At 36.8% G+C, this 22,148-nt stretch overlaps 4 protein-coding genes and 1 pseudogene across 9 annotated transcripts in view; 2 read left to right on the forward strand and 3 right to left on the reverse strand.

Annotated features, from left to right (window-relative positions):
* Window positions 1-8,126, forward strand: part of LOC7457143 (uncharacterized) — a 33,358-nt gene extending 25,232 nt beyond the window's left edge. For 4 of the 5 annotated variants that reach the window (XM_024605453.2, XM_024605452.2, XM_052454782.1 and 1 more), the window contains one exon: window positions 7,022-8,126. In XM_024605453.2, the coding sequence (XP_024461221.1) occupies window positions 7,022-7,771 (750 nt within the window). In that variant the 3' untranslated portion in view covers window positions 7,772-8,126. Of the gene's footprint in view, window positions 1-6,605; window positions 6,656-7,021 lie in introns of all 5 variants that reach the window. The other variant, XM_052454784.1, reaches the window with a different exon arrangement.
* LOC127905597 (uncharacterized) lies at window positions 3,708-5,095 on the reverse strand. Its single transcript, XM_052454785.1, has 2 exons — window positions 4,277-5,095; window positions 3,708-3,995 (listed from the first exon to the last, which is right to left on the reverse strand). Exon 1 carries the CDS (start codon window positions 5,049-5,051, stop codon window positions 4,317-4,319), a length of 735 nt encoding a protein of 244 aa, XP_052310745.1. The 5' UTR covers window positions 5,052-5,095; the 3' UTR covers window positions 3,708-3,995; window positions 4,277-4,316.
* A 1,945-nt stretch (window positions 8,127-10,071) lies between the features above and the next one.
* LOC7456274 (glucan endo-1,3-beta-glucosidase 8) lies at window positions 10,072-11,889 on the forward strand. The gene is made up of 2 exons (XM_002310576.3): window positions 10,072-10,597; window positions 10,711-11,889. Exons 1-2 carry the CDS (start codon window positions 10,239-10,241, stop codon window positions 11,807-11,809), a joined length of 1,458 nt encoding a protein of 485 aa, XP_002310612.1. The 5' UTR covers window positions 10,072-10,238; the 3' UTR covers window positions 11,810-11,889.
* Window positions 11,890-12,030: 141 nt separating this feature from the next.
* Window positions 12,031-13,418, reverse strand: LOC18100989 (uncharacterized; annotated as a pseudogene).
* A 4,005-nt stretch (window positions 13,419-17,423) lies between these two features.
* Window positions 17,424-21,816, reverse strand: LOC7457140 (protein SLOW GREEN 1, chloroplastic). Of its 2 annotated transcripts, XM_024604962.2 has the most exons (4): window positions 21,037-21,814; window positions 19,319-19,465; window positions 19,004-19,084; window positions 17,484-17,910 (listed from the first exon to the last, which is right to left on the reverse strand). In XM_024604962.2, exons 1-4 carry the CDS (start codon window positions 21,691-21,693, stop codon window positions 17,725-17,727), a joined length of 1,071 nt encoding a protein of 356 aa, XP_024460730.1. In that variant the 5' UTR covers window positions 21,694-21,814; the 3' UTR covers window positions 17,484-17,724. The 2 variants fall into 2 exon arrangements, with proteins under 2 accessions (XP_024460731.1, XP_024460730.1); XM_024604963.2 differs by lacking the exon at window positions 19,319-19,465 and having other exon boundaries at window positions 17,424-17,910; window positions 21,037-21,816.
* Between the last annotated feature and the right edge of the window lie 332 nt (window positions 21,817-22,148).

A 22,148-nucleotide genomic window follows, 5' to 3' on the forward strand; every position in this document is an offset into this window, starting at 1 on the left:
TGTAGTGAAAAAGAATTTTGTTTCTAAGCATCTTATAGAGAATATGGTTTTAAATAGGATAATTGTGGGAAGAGAATCTCCATGGGTGACTCCAAATTTCATTTGTGATTAAGCCATTTAGTTGAGTATCTATGGTTATGGGATGCATATGTCGTATTATTAGATTCTTTGGGAATAACTTTCATATTATGTTGCAGTTCATATTTGTACTTGACGGGGAGCATGTTACAACTATATTTATAAACTAAATAGATAAGACCAAGCCTGAAAAAAATCCGTGAAAAAACCCGGAAGCATCTGATATGAAGCTTGAAATTGTTGTTTCAATTATTTTCCTAGTTAATTTTGGATTTTAATTATTTGTTTTAAATTAATATTTAAGAATTCTATTGTTAGATGGATTCTATTAATTAGGTAAGTTTTAATTAGAAATTAATTTCTATAAAGAATTTTATAAATAATTTTAGGATTGATATAAATAGAGATGCTTAGTTTATTTTGAGATTGAAGACTATTATTCAGACTTTTAATAAAACATTAGAGAGTTTTCTTTAAATTTCTCTACAACTTAAGTCTATAACCTTAAGGCTTGAGAACCCTAGCTTTTTTCCACACAAAACGCCGCGTCAATTGGTATCAGAGTAGGTTGGCCTCTTTGATGGATGGAGAGGGTAGCAACCCACTCTGCAATGCAGGGGTGGAGGCCCTTCAAGGTGTTGTGCGGGCTCAGGATTAGAAACTAGATCATTTAGAGCAAACTAGCTCGTCTAATGGGTAACACAAACAAGGATCACGAAAAGGAGAGGAACTTGCTTGGAAGTAGGCCAAATCCCAAACCTATTCCTGAAGATCCATCCATACAATCATTTGTCCATGTGGAGGGTGTTGGTGGAGACAAATTTGATGGGGGTCATAGGGCCTTAACATTCCAAGACAAACCACTGCAACAAACACATGATTTTTGCATTAAGATAGAAATCTCGACATTCAATGGAGATCAGGACATAAAAGAATTTCTTGATTGGATTGCCAAATGTGATAGGGTTAAGGAGTACTCAAGTTTCTTGGAAGAGAAGGTGAAACTGGTCGTATATAACCTAAAGGGTGAAGCTTCTTCCCAGTGGAATCGTCAAGTAGATACACTGTTAACAAAAGGGAGACAACCTATTACATCATGGATGTACATGAGACAATTGTTGCATGAGAGATTCCTTCCTCCTGACTATGAGCAATATTTGTTTTAGCAATACTAGGATTATTCACAAGGCAATCAATCTATCAATGAGTCAGAATAGAGTTGCTAATGCTTTGAGTAGAAGAGCAACCTTGATGGTTACTTTAAGGGGAGAGATCACTGGATTTGGCTATTTGAAAGAGTTGTATGAGCATGATAAGGATTTTGGTAAGGTTTAGAAGAAGTGTCAAAATCTACCCTTTAATGATTTTTACATTTATGATGGATTTTTTATGAAAGGTAATTAATTTTGCATTCCTCAATCTTCATTGCGGGAGAAGGTGATTCGAGATTTGCATGAAGGAGGTTTGACTGGTCACTTAGGGCGACAAAAGACTATTGATGCTGTCATTGACATGTATTATTGGCTTTACTTGAAACAGGATATTGGTAAGTTTTTGCAAAAATGTTATGTTTGTCAAACTGTTAAGGGACAAGCACATAATACAAGTTTATATATGCCTCTGCCTATTCCTGAAAACACATGTGAGAACTTTTCTATGAATTTTGTATTTGGATTACCCCGTACACAACAGGGAATGGATTCTGTATTTGTAGTTAACAGGTTTTTAAAGATGACCTATTTTTTATTCCTTGCAAAAAGATGAATGATGTGTGTTATTGCTCGACTTTTCTTTCGAGAGATGTTTACATGGGGTGTCGAATACCATCACTTTTGACCTCGACAATAAGTTTCTGAGTCGCTTTTGGCATATGTTGTGGAAATTGTATGACTCTTCATTACAGTTTAGTAGTACAACACATCTTTAGACAAATGGGCAAACAGATTCATTGAATCAGACACTTGGAAACTTGATAAGAAGCATTTGTGGTAACAAGCCAAAACAGTGGGATCATGCCCTTGCACAAGCAGAATTCGCATACAACAGTGCTAGACACAGTGCCAGACACAGTGCCATGGGTAAATCACCATTCATGATTGTGTTTCTACAATGTCCTAAACATTGTCAATAGAAAGACTTAAGTCAAAGCATACAGCTATTACAGCTGTATGCTTGAATAGGAAATAGGAAAGTCACAGCTGTTACAGCTGTATGCTGGAATAAGAATATAAATGATTGAATAGGAAAGGAAATTGACCTTATTTAAATCCCTAGATTCCCTCTTTGTAATGGCCATGTACAGCACAACTTTTCCTATATAATGAAAGCCTAGTCGAAAGGTGAAGGCAATTCAAACCATTCTGTTATGGTATCAGAGATTGGTGTTTTCTCACAGAATTCTTAAGATTTTTTGTTTTCTTTCTTAGTCATAGCTTTATGGAGAAGTTAGATAATGTTTGTGTCAGATTTACTGGCAAAAATTATGCTGCCTGGACATTCCAGTTAGAGATCTTTCTCAAGGGAAAGGAGTTATGGGGCCCATATAGATGGCAGTGACAAAGACTTGGTTGCTGAAGGATCTGTGGTTGCTAAGGCAGCATGGGCTGCCAAAGATGCACAAATCATGTCCTGGATTCTCAGTTCTATGGAGCCACATCTGATCCTTTCTTTGTGTCCTTATAGATCTGCAAAGGCTATGTGGGATCATCTCACTCAAGTTTATAACCAAGACAACAATGCTAGGCGTTTTCAGCTTGAGTTGGCTATTGCCAACTATACCCAAGGAGATCTTTCTATTCAAGATTACTATTCTGGTTTTCTGGCCTTATGGAGTGATTATTCTGATCTTGTTACAGCCAAGGTTTCTGCAGAAGGTGTGCTGGCAGTGCAGCAAGTCCATAAAATCAGCCAACGAGACCAATTTCTGATGAAATTGCGACCAGAATATGAACCCGTTCGTGCCTCTCTCGTCAATCGCGATCCTGTTCCATCCTTGGATGCTTGCTTTGGCGAACTATTGCGTGAAGAGCAGCGTCTCCATACTCAAACCATTATGGAGCAAGCAAGAGTTGCCTCTACCAGTGTCTCAGTTGCTTATGCTGCTTCTGCTTACAGCAAGGGGAAGAGTCGCGATATGAGCAAGACACAATGCTATAGTTGTAAGAAGTACGGACATATTGCTTCCCATTGTCCTCATAAAATTTGTAACTACTGCAAGCAGCTAGGCCACATCATTCAATGAGCAAGGTACGAACCATATCCAAAAGATGGCGATTCTTGCGTTCTGCTACTCCATTTTGTTGAGGAGTATAGGAACATGATCGTTGAGAAACGATACCATTAGATTGCAAGAATGATTGGAAAGCATGTGACATATATTCCCCTCCCGAATCTGATCTAAGTGTCTTAACAGTGGCAGAAAATTGAGTGTTAACCAATGCCAAGAATAGTTTGAACATAGAGAAAACTTCTGATTTGTGCCGCAAGAAATAAACCCATGTATAGCGGCTGTAGTAATCAATAAAAGTGACAAAGTATCTGTAATTTGCATGAGAAATGACAGGACTAATCCCCCAGACATCACTATGAATTATCTCAAAAGAGTTTGTGGCTCTACTGCCTGTAGAAGGAAAGGGTAAAATTTTACTTTTGCCAAGTTTACATGTAGCACAATCAAGGAACACAGTTGAAGCTGAATGTTCTTTATTACTTATTAACCCAGATTTCAACAAATGAGAGAGGATTCTAGGATTTGGATGACCTAGACGTTTATGCCAAACTTCATTGGACACTTTAGGTGCAGTACAAAAGAAAGCTAAAACAGAGGAAGGAAGCAAAGTGCGTGGAATAGGAAGTTGGAGAGAAAATAAACGTCCGTGCTTAGGCCCCTTCGCTATCAGCTGTCCTGACATCTGATCCTGCACAATACAGCCACGATTAGAGAAGTTTACATCACAATTATTGTCCACAAGTTGACCTACAGAAGCTAAGTTTATAGCAAGCTTGGGTGAGACAAAAACATCCTTTAAAAAGGGAGGTACATCACCAACAGCTATGATGGGAAGAGTACTACCATTGGCTGTTTGAATATGTGAGGATCCACAATATTTGCGGATATTACTTAACCCATGCAAAGAGTTTTTCATATGATTGGAAGCACCTGAGTCTAAGATCCAAGTAAGGGCTGAAGAACCAGTACCTTGAAGTCCAAGTGTGGAGAAAACACTCACAATCATTTCTTACACCATCTCTCGGGTGAGTAAATTTGCTGGAGGTTGAGTCTGTGAAAAAGGGGAACCAGCAGCAGTAACAGCAGCGTGATAAGCTTTGTTGGGGCGTGGAGGACGGATAGGACACTCCTTAATGATGTGGCCTAGCTGCTTGCAGTAGTTACAAATTTTATGAGGACAATGGGAAGCAATATGTCCGTACTTCTTACAACTATAGCATTGTGTCTTGCTCATATCGCGACTCTTCCCCTTGCTGTAAGCAGAAGCAGCATAAGCAACTGAGACACTGGTAGAGGCAACTCTTGCTTGCTCCATAATGGTTTGAGTATGGAGACGCTGCTCTTCACGCAATAGTTCGCCAAAGCAAGCATCCAAGGATGGAACAGGATCGCGATTGACGAGAGAGGCACGAACGGGTTCATATTCTGGTCGCAATTTCATCAGAAATTGGTCTCGTTGGCTGATTTTATGGACTTGCTGCACTGCCAGCACACCTTCTGCAGAAACCTTGGCTGTAACAAGATCAGAATAATCACTCCATAAGGCCAGAAAACCAGAATAGTAATCTTGAATAGAAAGATCTCCTTGGGTATAGTTGGCAATAGCCAACTCAAGCTGAAAACGCCTAGCATTGTTGTCTTGGTTATAAACTTGAGTGAGATGATCCCACATAGCCTTTGCAGATCTATAAGGACACAAAGAAAGGATCAGATGTGGCTCCATAGAACTGAGAATCCAGGACATGATTTGTGCATCTTTGGCAGCCCATGCTGCCTTAGCAACCACAGATCCTTCAGCAACCAAGTCTTTGTCACTGCCATCTATATGGGCCCCATAACTCCTTTCCCTTGAGAAAGATCTCTAACTGGAATGTCCAGGCAGCATAATTTTTGCCAGTAAATCTGACACAAACATTATCTAACTTCTCCATAAAGCTATGACTAAGAAAGAAAACAAAAAATCTTAAGAATTCTGTGAGAAAACACCAATCTCTGATACCATAACAGAATGGTTTGAATTGCCTTCACCTTTCGACTAGGCTTTCATTATATAGGAAAAGTTGTGCTGTACATGGCCATTACAAAGAGGGAATCTAGGGATTTAAATAAGGTCAATTTCCTTTCCTATTCAATCATTTATATTCTTATTCCAGCATACAGCTGTAACAGCTGTGACTTTCCTATTTCCTATTCAAGCATACAGCTGTTACATGCTTGAATAAGAAATAGGAAAGTCACAGCTGTTACAGCTGTATGCTGGAATAAGAATATAAATGATTGAATAGGAAAGGAAATTGACCTTATTTAAATCCCTAGATTCCCTCTTTGTAATGACCATGTACAGCACAACTTTTCCTATATAATGAAAGCCTAGTCGAAAGGTGAAGGCAATTTAAACCATTCTGTTAAACATGTGCTAGATCTTATGCCAGTTCAAAATGGTGTTGCGTTTAGTGTGGCTGCTGAGAAGATGGCTATGGATGCGTAAACTACTGTGAAGGATGTGAAGTAGAAGTTGATGAAGACCACTACCAAATATTAGGAAGTTGTTGATAGGCACTGTCATGCCAAAGTGTTCAAGGAAAAAGATAATATAATGGTGTTCCTTCACAGAGAGGTATTTATGGTGGGGTCATATAGCAAGTTACAATAAAAGAAATATGATCCTTACACTATCCCGAAGAAGATTAGTGACAATGTTATCGATTTACTCGATAATATGAGTATTTCCAAAACTTTTAGTGTCAGACATTTGTCTTTTCTATGATGATCAACCTTTGTATCCAAAGCTTGGAGATGACTTGGGGTCGAGTCTTTCTCAAGTAGAGGGGATTGACGTGGAGCATGTCACAACTATATTTATGAATCATATAGACGAGACAAAGCCTGAAGAAAAGTTCGCAGCATCTAATATGAAGCTTGAAATTGTTGTTCTAATTATTTTCCTAGTTAATTTTGGATTTTATTTATTTCTTTTTAATTAATATTTATAAATCTTAATGCTAGATGGATTCTATTATAGGCAAGTTCTATTTAGAAATTTTTTCCTATAAATTTTTTTAGTTTTAATTAGGAATTTTTTTTTCTATAAAGTATATTTGGACGAATATAAATAGAGATACTTAGTTTATTTAGAGATTGAAGACTATTATTCAGACTTTTAATAAAACACTAGATAATTTTATCTAAATTTCTCTATAGCTTAGATCTGTAACCTTAGAGCTTGAGAGTCCTAGTTTTTATCCATATTATATGCCGCGACAGTACTTGATCACCTGTTTCTTTTAAAAATCTATAGTGCAGGACTCTTACATTTAGGATATGAAATCTCTTGAATACAGTACGAAGGTATATCACAACTATATTGAATAAAAGTGCATCGCTTACAATGTCACCCTATTTGCAATTCTATTGGTCTCAGCTTGTCTTGGTTTATTTTGTTCATGCACTGCACCATATTTATTTTCTAAAGGGCCATTCTCTGGGTATAATTGAATGCGTCTCAGATTGCCACTGGCAAGCTTGCAGGTTTGAGTTGCAACCTGCTTTGGCAGAACAGACACTAGGTTTGATTTTATTTTACTATCTGTTGCATGTTAAGTGACATGGCTTGCTGCTTTGAATGAGATTTCCATAAGATGCATTTTAAATTGTAAGACCTGGTTATTTATCCATTTCTTCATTTTGAATAAAGCATGTTGTTCTCCTTCTCAGGTCTATAACCACTTTGACATGAAGCATGAAACTGCTGCTCTTTTCGAGTCACGGGCATGGCAGTCTTCTGAGCAGTGGTTTCACCGTTATGATAAAGACCAAAATGAAGACCTCCTTGAATCAATGCGATATTTCATTGAAGCAGCTGGAGTTCACTCTTCCATTGATGCTGGAAATAAAACTCGCAGAGCTTGTGCTCATGCATCCCTTGTTTCCCTGCAAATTCGAATGCCAGATTGCAAGTGGCTGAACCTGTCTGAAACCAATGCTAGGCGATTATTAGTTGAGCAATCCCGTTTCCAGGAGGCCTTAATTGTTGCTGAAGCCTATGGTCTTAACCAGCCAAGTGAGTGGGCACTGGTGCTTTGGAATCAGATGTTAAAACCAGAACTAACAGAAGAGTTTGTCGCTGAATTTGTGGCTGTTCTTCCACTTCAGCCATCAATGCTTGTTGAATTGGCAAGGTTCTACAGGGCTGAGGTAGCAGCCAGAGGTGACCAATCCCAATTCTCAGTTTGGCTGACTGGAGGAGGTTTACCTGCAGAATGGGCTAAATATCTGGAGAGATCGTTTAGATGCTTGTTAAAGAGGACTCGGGATTTGAGGTTAAGGGTGCAGCTGGCCACCACGGCAACTGGTTTTAGTGACATCCTTGATGTTTGCATGAAAGCATTGGACAAGGTCCCTGACAATGCTGCGCCACTAGTCCTCAGGAAAGGTCATGGCGGTGCCTACCTTCCGCTGATGTGAAAAATGGCAATGTAAAGGTGATGGTTATAGCAACTCCTGACTTGATTACGATGGAAGGTGATTGAAAATATTGGTGATAATAGCAAGATGCTATATCCTCGTAATGTCTTGTGATGGACCGGAAATTGGCCCAGTTGTAAATTAGCAAAAGAGTTTGAAGAACTAGGAATATACAAAGATCAGCTCAATTAGTTTACACAACTGAAACGGTGTAAATTGGATTGGTTCTTTTTAGCGTTTTGGTGGTGTTCAATTTGGGGCTAGTTTTATTTCCCATTGATGCCATGAGCGAGGCCAAGTTCATTTTTGTAACAAATATGTACAATATGTCTATATGAAGTTGCAAATTCTTTTTGACGACACATTGTGTGGTGATCTCTCGTATGCCTACAGATAAACGTGCCGTCCACTGATGTTGGTTCATGAGGAGGAGCGGCCTAAGGTGACATGGGGTCCTAGAAGAAAATCTTTTTACGAAAAAAATTGTATTGATAGATTAGAAAGAACTACAAAATTATGTTGAAGAGAAGGTCCTTTCTAACTTTTTGCAAATTATTCTGAATTTATTTATTGATATAAAAAGTTTTAAATGCATTAAAATCCGGATGTCCTTGTAATCAATGATTCTCAAAGAATCCATTATATTAATATTAATAAATATATTCACAAAATACTATTTATTGGATTAATATTTTGATTTTTTTTAATTTAACTCTTTAACAATCCAATCTTCTTTTACTCTATTTCGTTTTTTTTTTAATTTTATTTTTTAATATTATGTTATCAGTTTTATGAATTTATTTTTTGTTTCTATCGATTTCAACCTATATTAAAAATGCAAGGCATTCATGAAGAGCTTAAGAAAACTATAGTTGAAAACCAGAAGCAAACCAATCTACAGATGGAAGCATTGATGGTTACATTGAAATCTTCAAACAACTCAGAAGAAAGGAGTAAATAACTCCAATTCTGATGGATTGATTCCCACTTCTAAAGGTTGCAATCGTGGAGAATGGAGATGTTAGGGAAAATCAAGAAACAGTCGAGAAGGAAGGAGTAAACAACTCCAATCCTGATGGTGTGATTACCATTTCTAGAGGTTGCAATCGTGAAGATGTTGGGAGAAATCAAGAAGTTCAGAGAAGGAGATACAATGTATCCTTACCAAGAATTGACTTACCAACTCTATTCTCTCTAGTTCTTCTCAATCTCTATCTGTTCTTCTTCTATTTCTCTCCTTTCTCTCTAGTTTCTTTGTTTTGTTAAGAAGGACCTCAAAAAAGGTGTCAAGCAAAAGAAAAGAAAAAACTACTACTGAACTCCAGCCAGGGATTATTTTATTTGTTTTTCTATTTTAAAACTAATTAATCAATTCTCCTAAACTATATATAGATTGAGGTCTGTATATAGGCTAAAATCAATACTATATTTAATCATATTCACATGGTATTTATAGTCGTCTTCTTCATACGTACATATACAGAGAGAGAGTAAAAGATATCTTAGGTTACAAAAACTAAAATGACTGTTTTTCTCATTTAAAAAGTATAATGAAAATATTTAATAACTTTGATTTTTATGGTAATTATTATTTTTTACCAAAAAAATCCACCAATATACCTAGAGAATAGCTTCCTTTTTTATTATTTTATGTCTGTGTATGGTTAAAGAAGCATGGTTTTGTATATGGTGTCGTCATTCTTTAATGCTAAAATCATACAGGTAGATGGATATATGGAATCCTTGTAGACTTTCTCAGAAATCAACGACACTGCCAGTCATCTGGGTTATTTTCATATACAGGTGCATTCTCTTGAGTAAATTAGCCTAAAAACAATCTAAAACATGGAGCCTTCCATCAAGGAAAAGTGTAGCCAAAATTCTCAAAATGGGAACCGGCTGCTGCGAATGGTGGTGCATGTGAGTCAGGCAGGGGAGAGCATATTGTATTTGTAAGTATCATGACTTGCTAAGCTGCAATGGCTAGCTAGCAGAAAAGGACTTGTCTGGAGAGTATTTTGAGGAGAAGATTTAAGTAGCAATTAATCAGAATAATGATTGTCTCCTTTGATTGCTTTCTGATTGCTCCATAATCTTCTCCTCGAAATATTCTCTAAAAATACCTAATGACATGATCAGTCAAATACCAGTAGAAAAAAAGGGGGGGAGAGATGGATCTTGGCAAACGTTACACCCCCTTTCACCTCATGACAATCACACACTAAATTTAACTTCTTTCCCTCCCATTTCTGGTGGCCGCATAAAACTCTGTCAAAAACAGCAAATCTGTCAGAGTTAGTATCTAATTTTTGGATGCATCATTTGTCATTTGAGTTTAAAGGCCCTGCAAAAACCGAGCCCCTCTAAACTCTCGTTTAACCATCCCTTCTCATTTAAGTCTCTCAACTCCCATTGCTTCTAACATTACCTTGATAATATTTTCTTGCAGTTTGATCTGGCTCAGACCATGGCCAGAACCGGGCTGCTAGTATGGTTATATTGTTTGATTCTGGCATCAGTCAATGTTGTTCACGTCCTTTCTTCAACAGTCTTACCAGGTATAGGCGTGAACTGGGGCACGATGGCGTCGAATCCATTGCCGCGTAATATAGTGGTTAACATGTTGAAAGACAATGGCATCACTAAGGTTAAGCTTTTCGATTCTGATTCTCCGACCTTAAAGGCCTTGGCTGGCACAGGCATTGAGGTCATGGTTGGCATCCCTAATAACCAGATGTCCATAGTAGCCGGTGATATAGAGGATGCCGAAGATTGGGTGAAAGAAAATATCACCGCGTATCTTCATAATGGGGGTGTTGACATCAAGTTAGTTGAAATCTTATTTTCCATCTCTGTTTGTTCATGCTTTTCACCTCTGTTCTATATGAATTCTGCTTACTATTGCATCGAATTGATCCTTGCTCAATCTGCCTTCGTAGATATGTGGCTGTTGGGAATGAGCCTTTCTTGTCGAGCTATAATAACACATATGACAATATTACATTCCCAGCATTGCAAAACGTTCAAAAGGCTTTGGACAAAGCTGGAGTCGGAGACAAAATCAAAGCTACAGTTGCTCTTAATGCTGATGTTTATGAATCCCTTTCGGACAAACCGTCCGGTGGTGATTTCCGTAAGGACATAAAGGATATCATGATTCAGATTATCAAGTTTCTCCATCAAAATAAGGCTCCCTTCGTTGTTAACATTTATCCATTCCTTAGTCTGTATCAAAACGCTGGCTTCCCCTTCGATTATGCCTTCTTTGATGGTGGCAAAACAATCTCGGATAAAAATGTTTCATACAGCAATGTGTTTGATGCAAATTACGATACACTAGTTTGGACGCTGAAGAAGAATGGTGTTGGTGATTTGAAGATCATAATTGGGGAAGTTGGTTGGCCTACAGATGGTAACTTTAATGCTAACAACAAACTAGCTAAGAAGTTCTATGACGGTCTCCTAAAAAAGTTGGTCGCAGAGAAGGGAACCCCTCTCCGACCAGGCCAATTGGATTTGTATCTCTTTGGCCTAATTGACGAGAATCAGAAGAGCATTGCACCAGGACATTTTGAGAGACATTGGGGACTCTTTTACTATGATGGAAAGCCAAAGTTTCCAATAGATTTATCCGGAAAAGGCAACGACAAGATGCTAATAGCAGCAAAGGGAGTTCAGTACATGTCACCTCGATGGTGTGTGCTTAATGAGGAGAACAAGAACTTGAGCATGATAGCAGATGAAATCAGCTATGCTTGCTCTTCGGCTGATTGCACAAGCTTGGGTTATGGATCATCATGCAGCAAAATGGACATTGATGGCAATGTTTCTTATGCTTTTAATATGTACTTCCAAATGCAAGATCAAGGTGATTATGCATGCAATTTCAATGGATTAGCAATGATAGTTAAAACAAATGCCTCTCGGGGAAACTGTCTTTTCCCATTACAGCTTGTAGGAGCTGGAGAGAGGCTCGAATTGGCATATGGAGTAAGAATCATTGCAGGATTAATGTTGGCATTTTTCTCCCTGATGTAATGACATCAGGCTCATAATACCAATTTACAGCATTGGTATTGTAAGTTTTTATCATTTGTTTAGTATCATTTTCTTCTTCAGTCGCCTGGCTATTGACATAATGAGATAATTTTTCTAATTTTTTAGTAGTACTCCACCTCAGAGTATGGGTGGAATTCGATCTCTAATCTCTAGCTAAAACGGCACAAAGAGGTTTCTATAGTAAAGATCAAGTTGTACCACTACCAGGGCTAATTATTCCCATTTCTTTCAGTGATGTGCTGTTAGCTTTAGCATTGGAACAATCAATCTACATTTTGTATGTTAAATGATCACGCAAGAGTTTGGTGCTATGCCTATTAAAATCTGATTATGTGATCTTTCAATAGCAAATTACATCTTGACAACTATCCTATACTCTCCAATCTGCAAGAATTTAGAAACCAATCTCTTGCTCTCCTTTTCTGCAGGGGAGGCCCCATCTGGACTAAATAGGACTGTCCTGCTTGTAATGAAACAAACCCCAACTAAAACCATCGGATACGTTCACGATTGTCCAAAATTCATTCGAGATAACACCATTGTCCAAGACGCTAAAGTAAAATGTCCCCAGAATTTTGCTTCTTTCGATGCGATACTTTCGTCTCCTCCAAACTACCTTCCCTTCTAGAGTTTTGACCTGGAAAACTGGCTCGTACCAAAATGAACCTTTTGCCTTTCCCCTGTAGAATAACTGGTACTGGCAGGGAAATTGATCATAAGCTGGGTTCTGTCCCGAAATCACTCGTCAACTCCAATCCAGACTCCCCAACCAACCCACAAAAAGAACCTCTGCAGTTTTAGCCATGGGAGACACATAAGGTTTTTCAGGTACCTTAGCAGCCAATTCAAGACAATTGTTCTTCTGCAACACACGCAGAGAAAATGCTTCCAGGTTTGGACTTTCGTAAGAAGTAATACATCTATATTTACACACTTGATCGACTGGGCTTCATTTGTTCAAGCATTGAAGAACTTTCCAGCAGTTAGGATCCAATGGAAAAGTTTAATATCCGAGGCCCACAGTTCCTAACCATGCAGTTCAAAGTAGAAAACCCCTTTGATCTCAGGTTCTTTAGGAATGGTACAGGTCTTATATACGCATTGATTATTACTAAAAGTAGAACCTAATGTCATCCAAATTATGCTAGTCCCATGCTTTGGATACAGTCTGCACTGCATCCGTAGAATCACTTGTTTTCTGACTGAGAAATTCCAAATGTTTTTCCAAATAAGTATCCACTGATCTCATTCTGAACGTAAGATCCTCCTAATTTGTTCACTAGATTCGGAGACGAGGCAAAGCATACAATGTTTGGAAGACTTTTGTATTCGGTTTGGATCCACTTGACTGATTCTTGATCCGTAATGGCCACAATCAACAATATATCTGCACAGCTCAAAGCCTTTAGCAGAGTTTCGGTTTGATCCTTGGATTGATATTGGTCATCAGTAAACACCAGCATTTCATATTCCACTTCAATCTTCTTGCCTGGTAATGGAAAGATTGAATTACCAAAACAGAATACAATCTTGCAAAAATTACAAGGCGTAATGTTTTAGCTATAAAACCAACAAGCATTGATGACATTTTCTTGACTGATCTTGGGAGGTGAGCTTAGTAGCAAGCGAGCTAATCCAATATAGGACTTGACCGTTAAACTAAAGCATTTGTAACCACACAATTCCAGCAATCCCCAAATCAGAGAAAGCATGATAACCCATCCTGAATAATCCTCTTGCATTATCATACAATTGATGCAGAAGGACCATTAGATTATCAGAGAAATCTTGAACAATTGATGCAAAAGGTCATGTAATTATCAGGGTACAGATATGCTACCTAGCATTTAACTATAAGTATTCTTAGTACTATGGGCCACGACCTCATACCAGGGAGTGCATTTTACAGGACTGATGCTTCCTGAGCCAACAATGGTGACTATTCTCTCTGGCGGGTCAGATTTCTTCTCAGTCCCCGCAGTTTCAGATACCAAAACCGCGGGGATTTTAGTTGCTTTGGGCTTAATGGAATTTTTGGCGCGAAAAGACTGAGAGACCTGGAAAGGAAATAGAGCCCGATGGTGGTGAATCGAAGATAGACCAGGTACGGAGGCAGTGAATGTTGAAGAAACTGTTTATAAATGGAAACAAATAAAGAGCTGGTTTAGCCACGTGAAAATACTGTTTTAAATATTTATTTATCGCGCACAAGGTAATATCTTCAAGATACAACTAAACTTTCTAAATCCGGAAGAACAAGAAGAGAAGACAAAGAAAAGAGAATCACGTTTTTTTTTTGTATATTTGTTCTTTGTGTAGTTACGAGCTCAGGAAGTCTCAGGGTTCCAATCCTTTTATTGCTGACAGTGCCCATGTTTCTACTAATGGAATTGGTCTGGGAACTACAACACAGACCATGCCAATGAAATTTAGTTCACCTGCATCAACTCCTTTTGCTTTGACTGGGAGTCCAGTTTTTTCTCCTGGCAATTCCATATTTGGTTCTTCTTCTACGTCAAACACAAGTTCTTCCTTGTTTGGCATAACTACTTCATCATCAGCATCCGCTCTTTCGCCTCTGTTTGGAACAGATCGTATGGAAGATGATGAAGCTATTGATGAGGGTTCGCAAGTGGGAAATTCTTTCATTGATATATTTGTGAAGGGGAGTGGTGATCTGGAATCTGCTTATAAGGTGCTTGATAGGACGCCAGTTCATAATGTTATCTCTTGGACTGCAATTATCACGGAGGACGTGTGATAGAGAAGCAATTGAACTCTTCTTGGAAATGGTTCGGGAACAATTTAAACCGAACCATTTCACTTTTTCTAGCGTTCTCAAGGCTTATGCAAATATCTCAGATATTTGGCTCGGTGAACAGGTTTATGCACTTGTGGTTAAAATGATGCTTGCGTCGATTAATTGTGTTGGAAATTCTTTCACACTCCGTTTGTTTATTAGAAATTAGTTTTTTTTGGAAAATAAATTTTGAAAAAATAAATTCCGGGAAAGTATTTTTTGATATTTGGTAGTGTAATGAAAAATAAATTGAAAAATATTTTCCAGTATTTAGTTATGTCATGGAAAATGAGTTGAAAAATAACTTATTAATGTTTTATTTTTCTCAGGTTTATTAAAATAATAAGAAACAGATCTTACAAATTAAAAAGTTGAATGAGAATGAAATTAAAAAAAAATATAATTTCATAAATTATCTCAAATAAAATAAATAATAATCAAAATAATAAAGATCAAATCTAAAATATTAAAAAAAAATAAAAGATGAAGAAATTAAAATAATAATAATAATTAACATTTCATAAATTATTTCAAATAAAATAAGTAACAATCAAAAGAATGAGAACCAAATTTGATAGATAAAAAATTTCAATAAAAAAATTGATAAGGAAAAAGCAAATAACAATTATAAAAATAAGAACTAAAGTTAATATAAAAATTAAATTTTAAGAGATGAAATTGAAAAATAAATATTCAAAACAAATTATATATAGCAATCAAAAGTTTGAGGACCAAATTTGATATAATCAGCAAATAATGACATTTCTAAATTTTTCATAACTTCCGGAAAGTATTTTCCACCCAAATTTTGCAGGAAAACACTTTCCTGAAAATCAAGCCAAATTTTTATTTGACTGGAAAGTGTTTTCCGTTGACCAACTTTTCTAATGACAAACAAACACATGAAAGTTTGGAAAGTGATTTCTTGAAAACTATTTTTCGAAAAACAAACACAGCCAAAAGGGAAAACACTTTACTGGAAACCAAACCAAATTTTTCTTTGACTGGAAAGTGTTTTCTGTTGACCGGAAAGTATTTTTTGTTGACCAACTTTTCTAATAGCAAACAAACACAGGAAAGTTTGGAAAGTGATTTCCCGAAAACTACTTTTCGAAAAACAAACATGGCCTTAATAACATGTATTATCGATGTGGTAACATGGAAATTGCTAGGAAAGCCTTTGATGTTCTGTTTGTGAAGAATTTGGTTTCAGGAACATGTAATGATTCATCCTTCTTTGACAACTCTTTGTCTACTAGTAGTCCTGCGCCTCTACCCAGTGTCCCTGCTTCAGCTGTTCCACTCACAACAACCTCCAGTACGACTACTCAGTCTAAGCAAGATGAGTAATGGTGGTGATGATGAACGTGAGGAGTATGGAGATCAAGTGGACATTGTAGATCCTGGTGGGGTTGACTTTGAAGATCCAAATGAGCATGCTGAGGAAGGCACTGATATTTTAAGGTAAATTCTGAGTTCGGGAAGGCACTGATATTTTAAGGTAAATTCTGAGGAGTTCGGGAAGGCAAATTCTGCAATAAAGCAGATTCTTCAAATGAACAATAATGGAAATTTGGCTTCTGCAATTTTCACAAGTTGTCCAAGAGGTCAAGGACATTTTCAAGGAAGAATAATGTTGAAGAAGGAATGACATTTTAAGGCAAAAATTAATATCACGGAGATATTAAGTTTCAAGTATTAAGTATTTAAGTAACCATTTAGGTGGTGGTCCTGTGGTAAGAGCTTGAAACCAAGAGATTTGCTCCCTCTGTAGTCTTAGGTTCGAGCTCTGTGGTTGCTCATGTAATGGCCACTAGAGGCTTACATGGTCGTTAACTTCAGGGCCCGTGGGATTAGTCGAGGTGCACGCAAGCTGGCCCTGATACCTACATTAAACTAAAAAAAAAAATATTAAGTATTTAAGTGCTTTATTTTGATATTATAAATATTTATATAATAACATTAAAAAGTTAAATACGAGAACTCATTCACCAACTTTCATTTAATTTATTATAAAAACTCATAGTTATAAATATTAAAAAAGAAATATTTCTTTTCATAAATGTCTTTTTCTTTTTTATTCATTTACAAACTAATTCAATAATAAACCGCAGCCTAACCGGAAACCAGTTTTAAGAGACGGGTTGTTTTTAGAGACACTCTTGTGGTGGAGCGTGGACAAACTGTCTGAAGCCTTTATGTCCTAGAATAGGGAAAAGGTTCTGTTCCTCAGACGAAATTTTATCCGACAATATAAAAATGTTTTTAACTTTCAATTGGTTTGGAAAATGTTTAAAATTAAGCTGCCTTCCCTTTCTTCAAGTTAAAACGGTAACAAGAGGATTTATTCAGACATCCTTAAATTCGAGTTTTATTATTAGTTTTTTTTTTCCTCATGATGTAATATGTATGCTTTTTTCCTTTTTCTTTTCTTTTATTTTTAATAATGATGCACTGCACACACACTCACACACACATATATAGTTCAATGCATAAATATTTTGTAAAATCATGAGATCTATCCCTTGTTGCCCAGAACAGAACTTGATAGTATGTTTTGCATGAAAATACAAAAAAGAAACTGAGGCATATCCTCTTCAGCATTGATGCCTAGACTCAAATACGTGGAAGTCAAATGGCACATAACTAGTGCAAGTAAAGATGAGAACGTCTGAAACAAGGGGAAATAGGAGACTCATTTTTCTCTCCACTCTCTGAGAAAATTACTATAGTCTCACTATGACATCCAGGTTATGAAAATCATCAGCAATATAAATTGTTCGGTTCACCATGAGAGCAACAATGGGAACTAGGAAGTTTCCTTTTTGCAGTACAACTGCAACAAAACAGGAATTTGAACAACTTCAAATTGTACTGAAATATTATTTATCCAAATGATGAACTAGTTATTTGACTCTTCGACAAATGCGGTCACCGCATAATCCAATGCCATCTCAAATTGCAGCCATAGCACATTTAAGTTCACCATCTGAGTGTAACTACTCTGTATATTGCTGTCAAAATTTACTTTCTAGCTAAAAATTTCTGAGCATCTTATCCAAGTACAATACACTCGCAAAGATAAGTTGGAGCTTTACTTCCTGTACGAGAATTCAGCTTGAAACTCCTTTTGAAACCGCTCCCTGGACTTGGTTTTTGCTTCCAATACAACATCATCAAGAAATATCCTTTGTGGAAATTCTTCAGGCACAAGACTCCGATATGTCTCAAACTGTTCTGCAGCTTCTTCTTTTCTATCCAACAGACTGTATATTATTCCCTGCCACAAATTCCCGTAATTGGTTATTGATAAAAGTAAAACTATAATATTTAATTCTTTATGCTATTCAACTCCATTCTGTTAATTGCAATCCTTAGACAATATGTCATCAATATTTGCTACAGGAGATTGAGGCTTTAGACACAGCTTGTTCTTTTGCAAATCTTGTGAACTTGTAATAACTCAATATCATATCTGCAACCCTGCGTGCTGCTACTAGTTATATCTATGGGTTGTTTCAAACTTGGAATGACACTTGCAAGAAGTAGCATTTAAGGGTATAGTTCTTCTTTCTGAACTCTCAATAGAATACAGACAACCATACAGCCATAAGGTACATATTATGGACACCTGCAATAATACTATATTTCATCAATATAAAATCTGCAAACGTGCTTGCTGTTACTAGTTATATCTATGGGTTGTTTCAAACTTGGAATGACACTTGCAAGAAGTAGCATTTAAGGGTATAGTTTTTCTTTCTGAACTCTCAATAGAATATAAATGGTGGGGACACCAAACCCATACCTTAGATTGCACGAGTATTTGAATAGAGATGACAAAGGATGACTTGGCCTCTCACTCTTTGGTTGGGAGACTATGCCTATCTAAACCTATTTAATTATTTATTTTTATTTAGTTTTTTATTATTTGGTTTATTTATGTAAGACAATTTTAATTGATGGAGTGAGACCAATAGTTGGTTGTTTTATGGTCATGTTATTTATATGTTTCTTTTTCATTTTATGAGACAGTTTTTGATGATTTAATAAAAATAACATACTATTCTCTTTTCTTCCTAGCTTTTTTTTCATTGCTTTTAATTCTTGGCTTCTTCTTTCTTTCTCTACTTTTATTCTTTTTTTAGTTTATTATCCCACATCAATGGCAAACTTCATAAGTTACATGTTATGGACACCTGCAACTTGACATAAAGTGAAGGAAAATTGCTTCAAGATAAATGTATGAACGTTATATGCATATTTGAAATCTTCAAAAAGATGGTGCAGGCCCTCAAGCTTTTACCTTACGAACTGAAAGAATTAATTGTTATCCATTTGCAAGCATTGACATACAATTAAAACAAGCTTACCTGGCAAAGATAAGGTCGAAAATCTCGTGGGTTGTCGCTAACCAGGCCTTGAAATTTCTTCAAAGCCTCCTCAAAATCCCCCTGCAAAGTATGCAAGTTTTCACGTATTAAAATTGAAAATCAATTGGCTGACTTGATCCATTATCCTAGGTCCCACCAATCAATAGTTCTACTTTTTCGAGTTCTACATCATTTGTCAATGCTCTATTATTTTAAGCATGCATTTGCATGAAGTATTGGGTGGAACAATTTTTACGAGGCCCAACACTCATCCTACTTGACCCTGGAAAGAAAGGACTAACTGGTAGGATTCACCTTGACAACATGCATTTGCGCAATTAGAATTCTAATGTTTCTCTCCTCAGTTACTCTTTTTTCACGATGGGCAACTTCTAGAGCTTTATTCAGCATCTCAAAGACAGCAGGACCTTCAAGATTTTTGTGCATAACCAGTGCTAAACCCTGCACCAAACAGAGAGTCAAATAGTATTTCTATTTTCCAGTGAAGAGAAAAAACACCAAAAAGTCACAGATGTTGGTATTAACATAGAAATGTGATGGTATATGGATGTGCTACAAAGTTATATAGACAAAGTTTCTCAAAGAAGTCCTATACCACCATGCAATTCATGATTCAATCTCCGTGGCTGGTATGGAGCTAATCGATAGGGATATTTTTAAACACTAAGGTCTTGCCAAGTTGTTCATAGCTTTCCATCAACTAGCAATCTGCACTAGCAAAATCTGATAAAGATGAAACTCATAATTTATGGAAACACAAGGGACTGTGGAACCCTTAATAAAAAATGATCGAGAAGGATCATGTTATTGTTGTTTAAGGAATATTTTTTCATTCTAATTGCCAGTGAGAAAGCTAATGGTTAGTTGAATACCATGATAGCAGGAGCGGTAGGAATATAATTTGATTACTTCTGGAATGACTGAAAAACCATTCCTAAGCCAAATCCTCATTATGCTTCAAATTAGTGACACACTTGAGATTTTGAAATTCTAATTAGACATTGTAGGTCCTTTGCGCTTTGCCTATTGCAGTATAACCAAATAGAAAGGAAACAGTTATAAGAATACCAACATTTAAGTAATTAATCAGGTGAGCTAGTACCAAGCACGGAATCGTTTGCCACAGAGGCAAAGTTCGTGTGTTGGTTTAACTTATATATGGGTTTCAACAACCTATGGGACCAAATTCAAACCCAAGGGACTACAACTGCCAACAAGAAAAATGAAAATTGATCGCTTGTCATTATAATATGTTACTACAAAAATCTAATGGTCAACAAGAATCATTTCAGTGGTCTCTAAACCTCCAGCATTTTTGAATTGTTTCCGAACACATCTGTCCTCCCTAAGGATTTCTCCCCTAGCCACCTTTCTAGTAGCGGAAGATCTTCAAAGAAAGGAGCTAAGAAATTTGAATAACAAAATTTGGAACTCGAGAAAAAAAATATAGGTGACAGCCAATGGTATTGAGAACAAGAGTTTGCCCATTGAGGAGATGCCTTCTTAACAAATACATGAGAAGAAGCTGTGTATAAAATAATCCCATCACAGAGTACACCAATTGGAATGGCTCAATGCTTTCAAGCTCAAGCCTTCGCTTCCATCAATGCCATGGAGTCTCTGCTCCCATACTGAACAAGGAGCAGTCTTTTGGTAAAATTAAGAAAAGCTTTATGAGGTCAGTTACGGATATGGTTGTACATATTCTTGTGCCTGTTTAAACTAATCACATATCCCTCTAGGAAGCAATTATATTGACCAAATTATTTGCCTTCCCATATTCCAACTCAGTTAGCAGTCAGCCTCCAAACTTTCAAAACAGATAGCTTGCAGAAATGCTTATGTGCTACCTTGCAATCATCTCAGTATTCATATATAGGCATGCATATCATGAGAAAACAAAAGCAAACGCACCCAAGTAATAATTATTTTTGCAGAACACGGATACAGCTACTCACTTGTAGGAAAAGAAAGATAAACGGAAAACAGGAATACCAGATCAAGAATCATACGTGCAAAGCTCTAAGCAAAAGTGGTCTCTCTTCCAAGATTTCGTTGAACAACCTTTTAGCCTTGTTCAATTGCCCCATCATCTCATAACAAAGTGCCTCCAAAAGCCTCCATTCAACTTCCTCGGGCTCGATCTCAATCAACCTCCCAACATACTTCACAGCCTCTTTAGTCTGTCCTCTCCTCATCTTCCCATGCAGAACCACCTTCAATGCCTCCACATTCCTTGGCTCCTTCTCCAAAACCTTCTCATACATCTCCTCGTCCTCACTTTTCTCCATCTGGGCATCTCTCTTTCCCTCTAAATTCACACTACCACCACTTGTTTGAGCCGGAAGTGCCAAACTTTGCCTAGTATTTAAACCAAAAGAACCAATAAAAATGAAGGCCCCAACAAGGGAAACCAGCACCTTCTCAGACAAAAAACTGGTGAAATTGTTGTTTTTTTTGGAGATACTTGAAGTGGGTATCTGAGGAAATGGTGACTTAGAACAGATATTTGATGAGATGTGCAGTTTGTGCCTGCTGTGGATGTTGAGTGGATTCATGGAACATAGTAGTGGCTTCAAAGAAGTTGAGGAGTTACAGTTTTTTGACGATTTCAAATTCTGAAAATGTGAGGGTGGGGAGCATGGAGAGAATGTTTTTATTGAACCCATTTTGGATGAAGAAGCAATCAATCAATCAAGAAGATTGCCCATTCAAAACCCTGGCACTGGCTACGGCTAAAGGAGTTTAAGAACGGTGTTTCAATCTTCACGACACAAATGATGATGCCAAGATGATAAAAGGGATGCCTATTATTTATAGATAGCTACAAATCAGCCCTCTAACTATTCATCTTACTGTTCAACAATCCATGAGTTGCTAATCTCTTATTTCTCTTCCATATTTGACTTTTTAACCTCTAATTTTTACCTTTTGAATCACTAATTTATTATTATTATTATTATTATTTGAGTTTCATTATTAATTCAGTTTAATGAGAATGTAGATTTGTAATTTCATTAGTGTGGTGTGTTAATCAGATTAAATTATTATTTTTTTTTTTTTTAGTTTAATAACAATCTTTTAGTTTCATGAATTTAAAATTATTTTAGTAAATATTGAATTG

The sequence above is a fragment of the Populus trichocarpa genome, chromosome 7 (genome assembly GCF_000002775.5).
Source record: "Populus trichocarpa isolate Nisqually-1 chromosome 7, P.trichocarpa_v4.1, whole genome shotgun sequence".
In the NCBI taxonomy this organism is placed as follows: Eukaryota; Viridiplantae; Streptophyta; class Magnoliopsida; order Malpighiales; family Salicaceae; genus Populus; species Populus trichocarpa.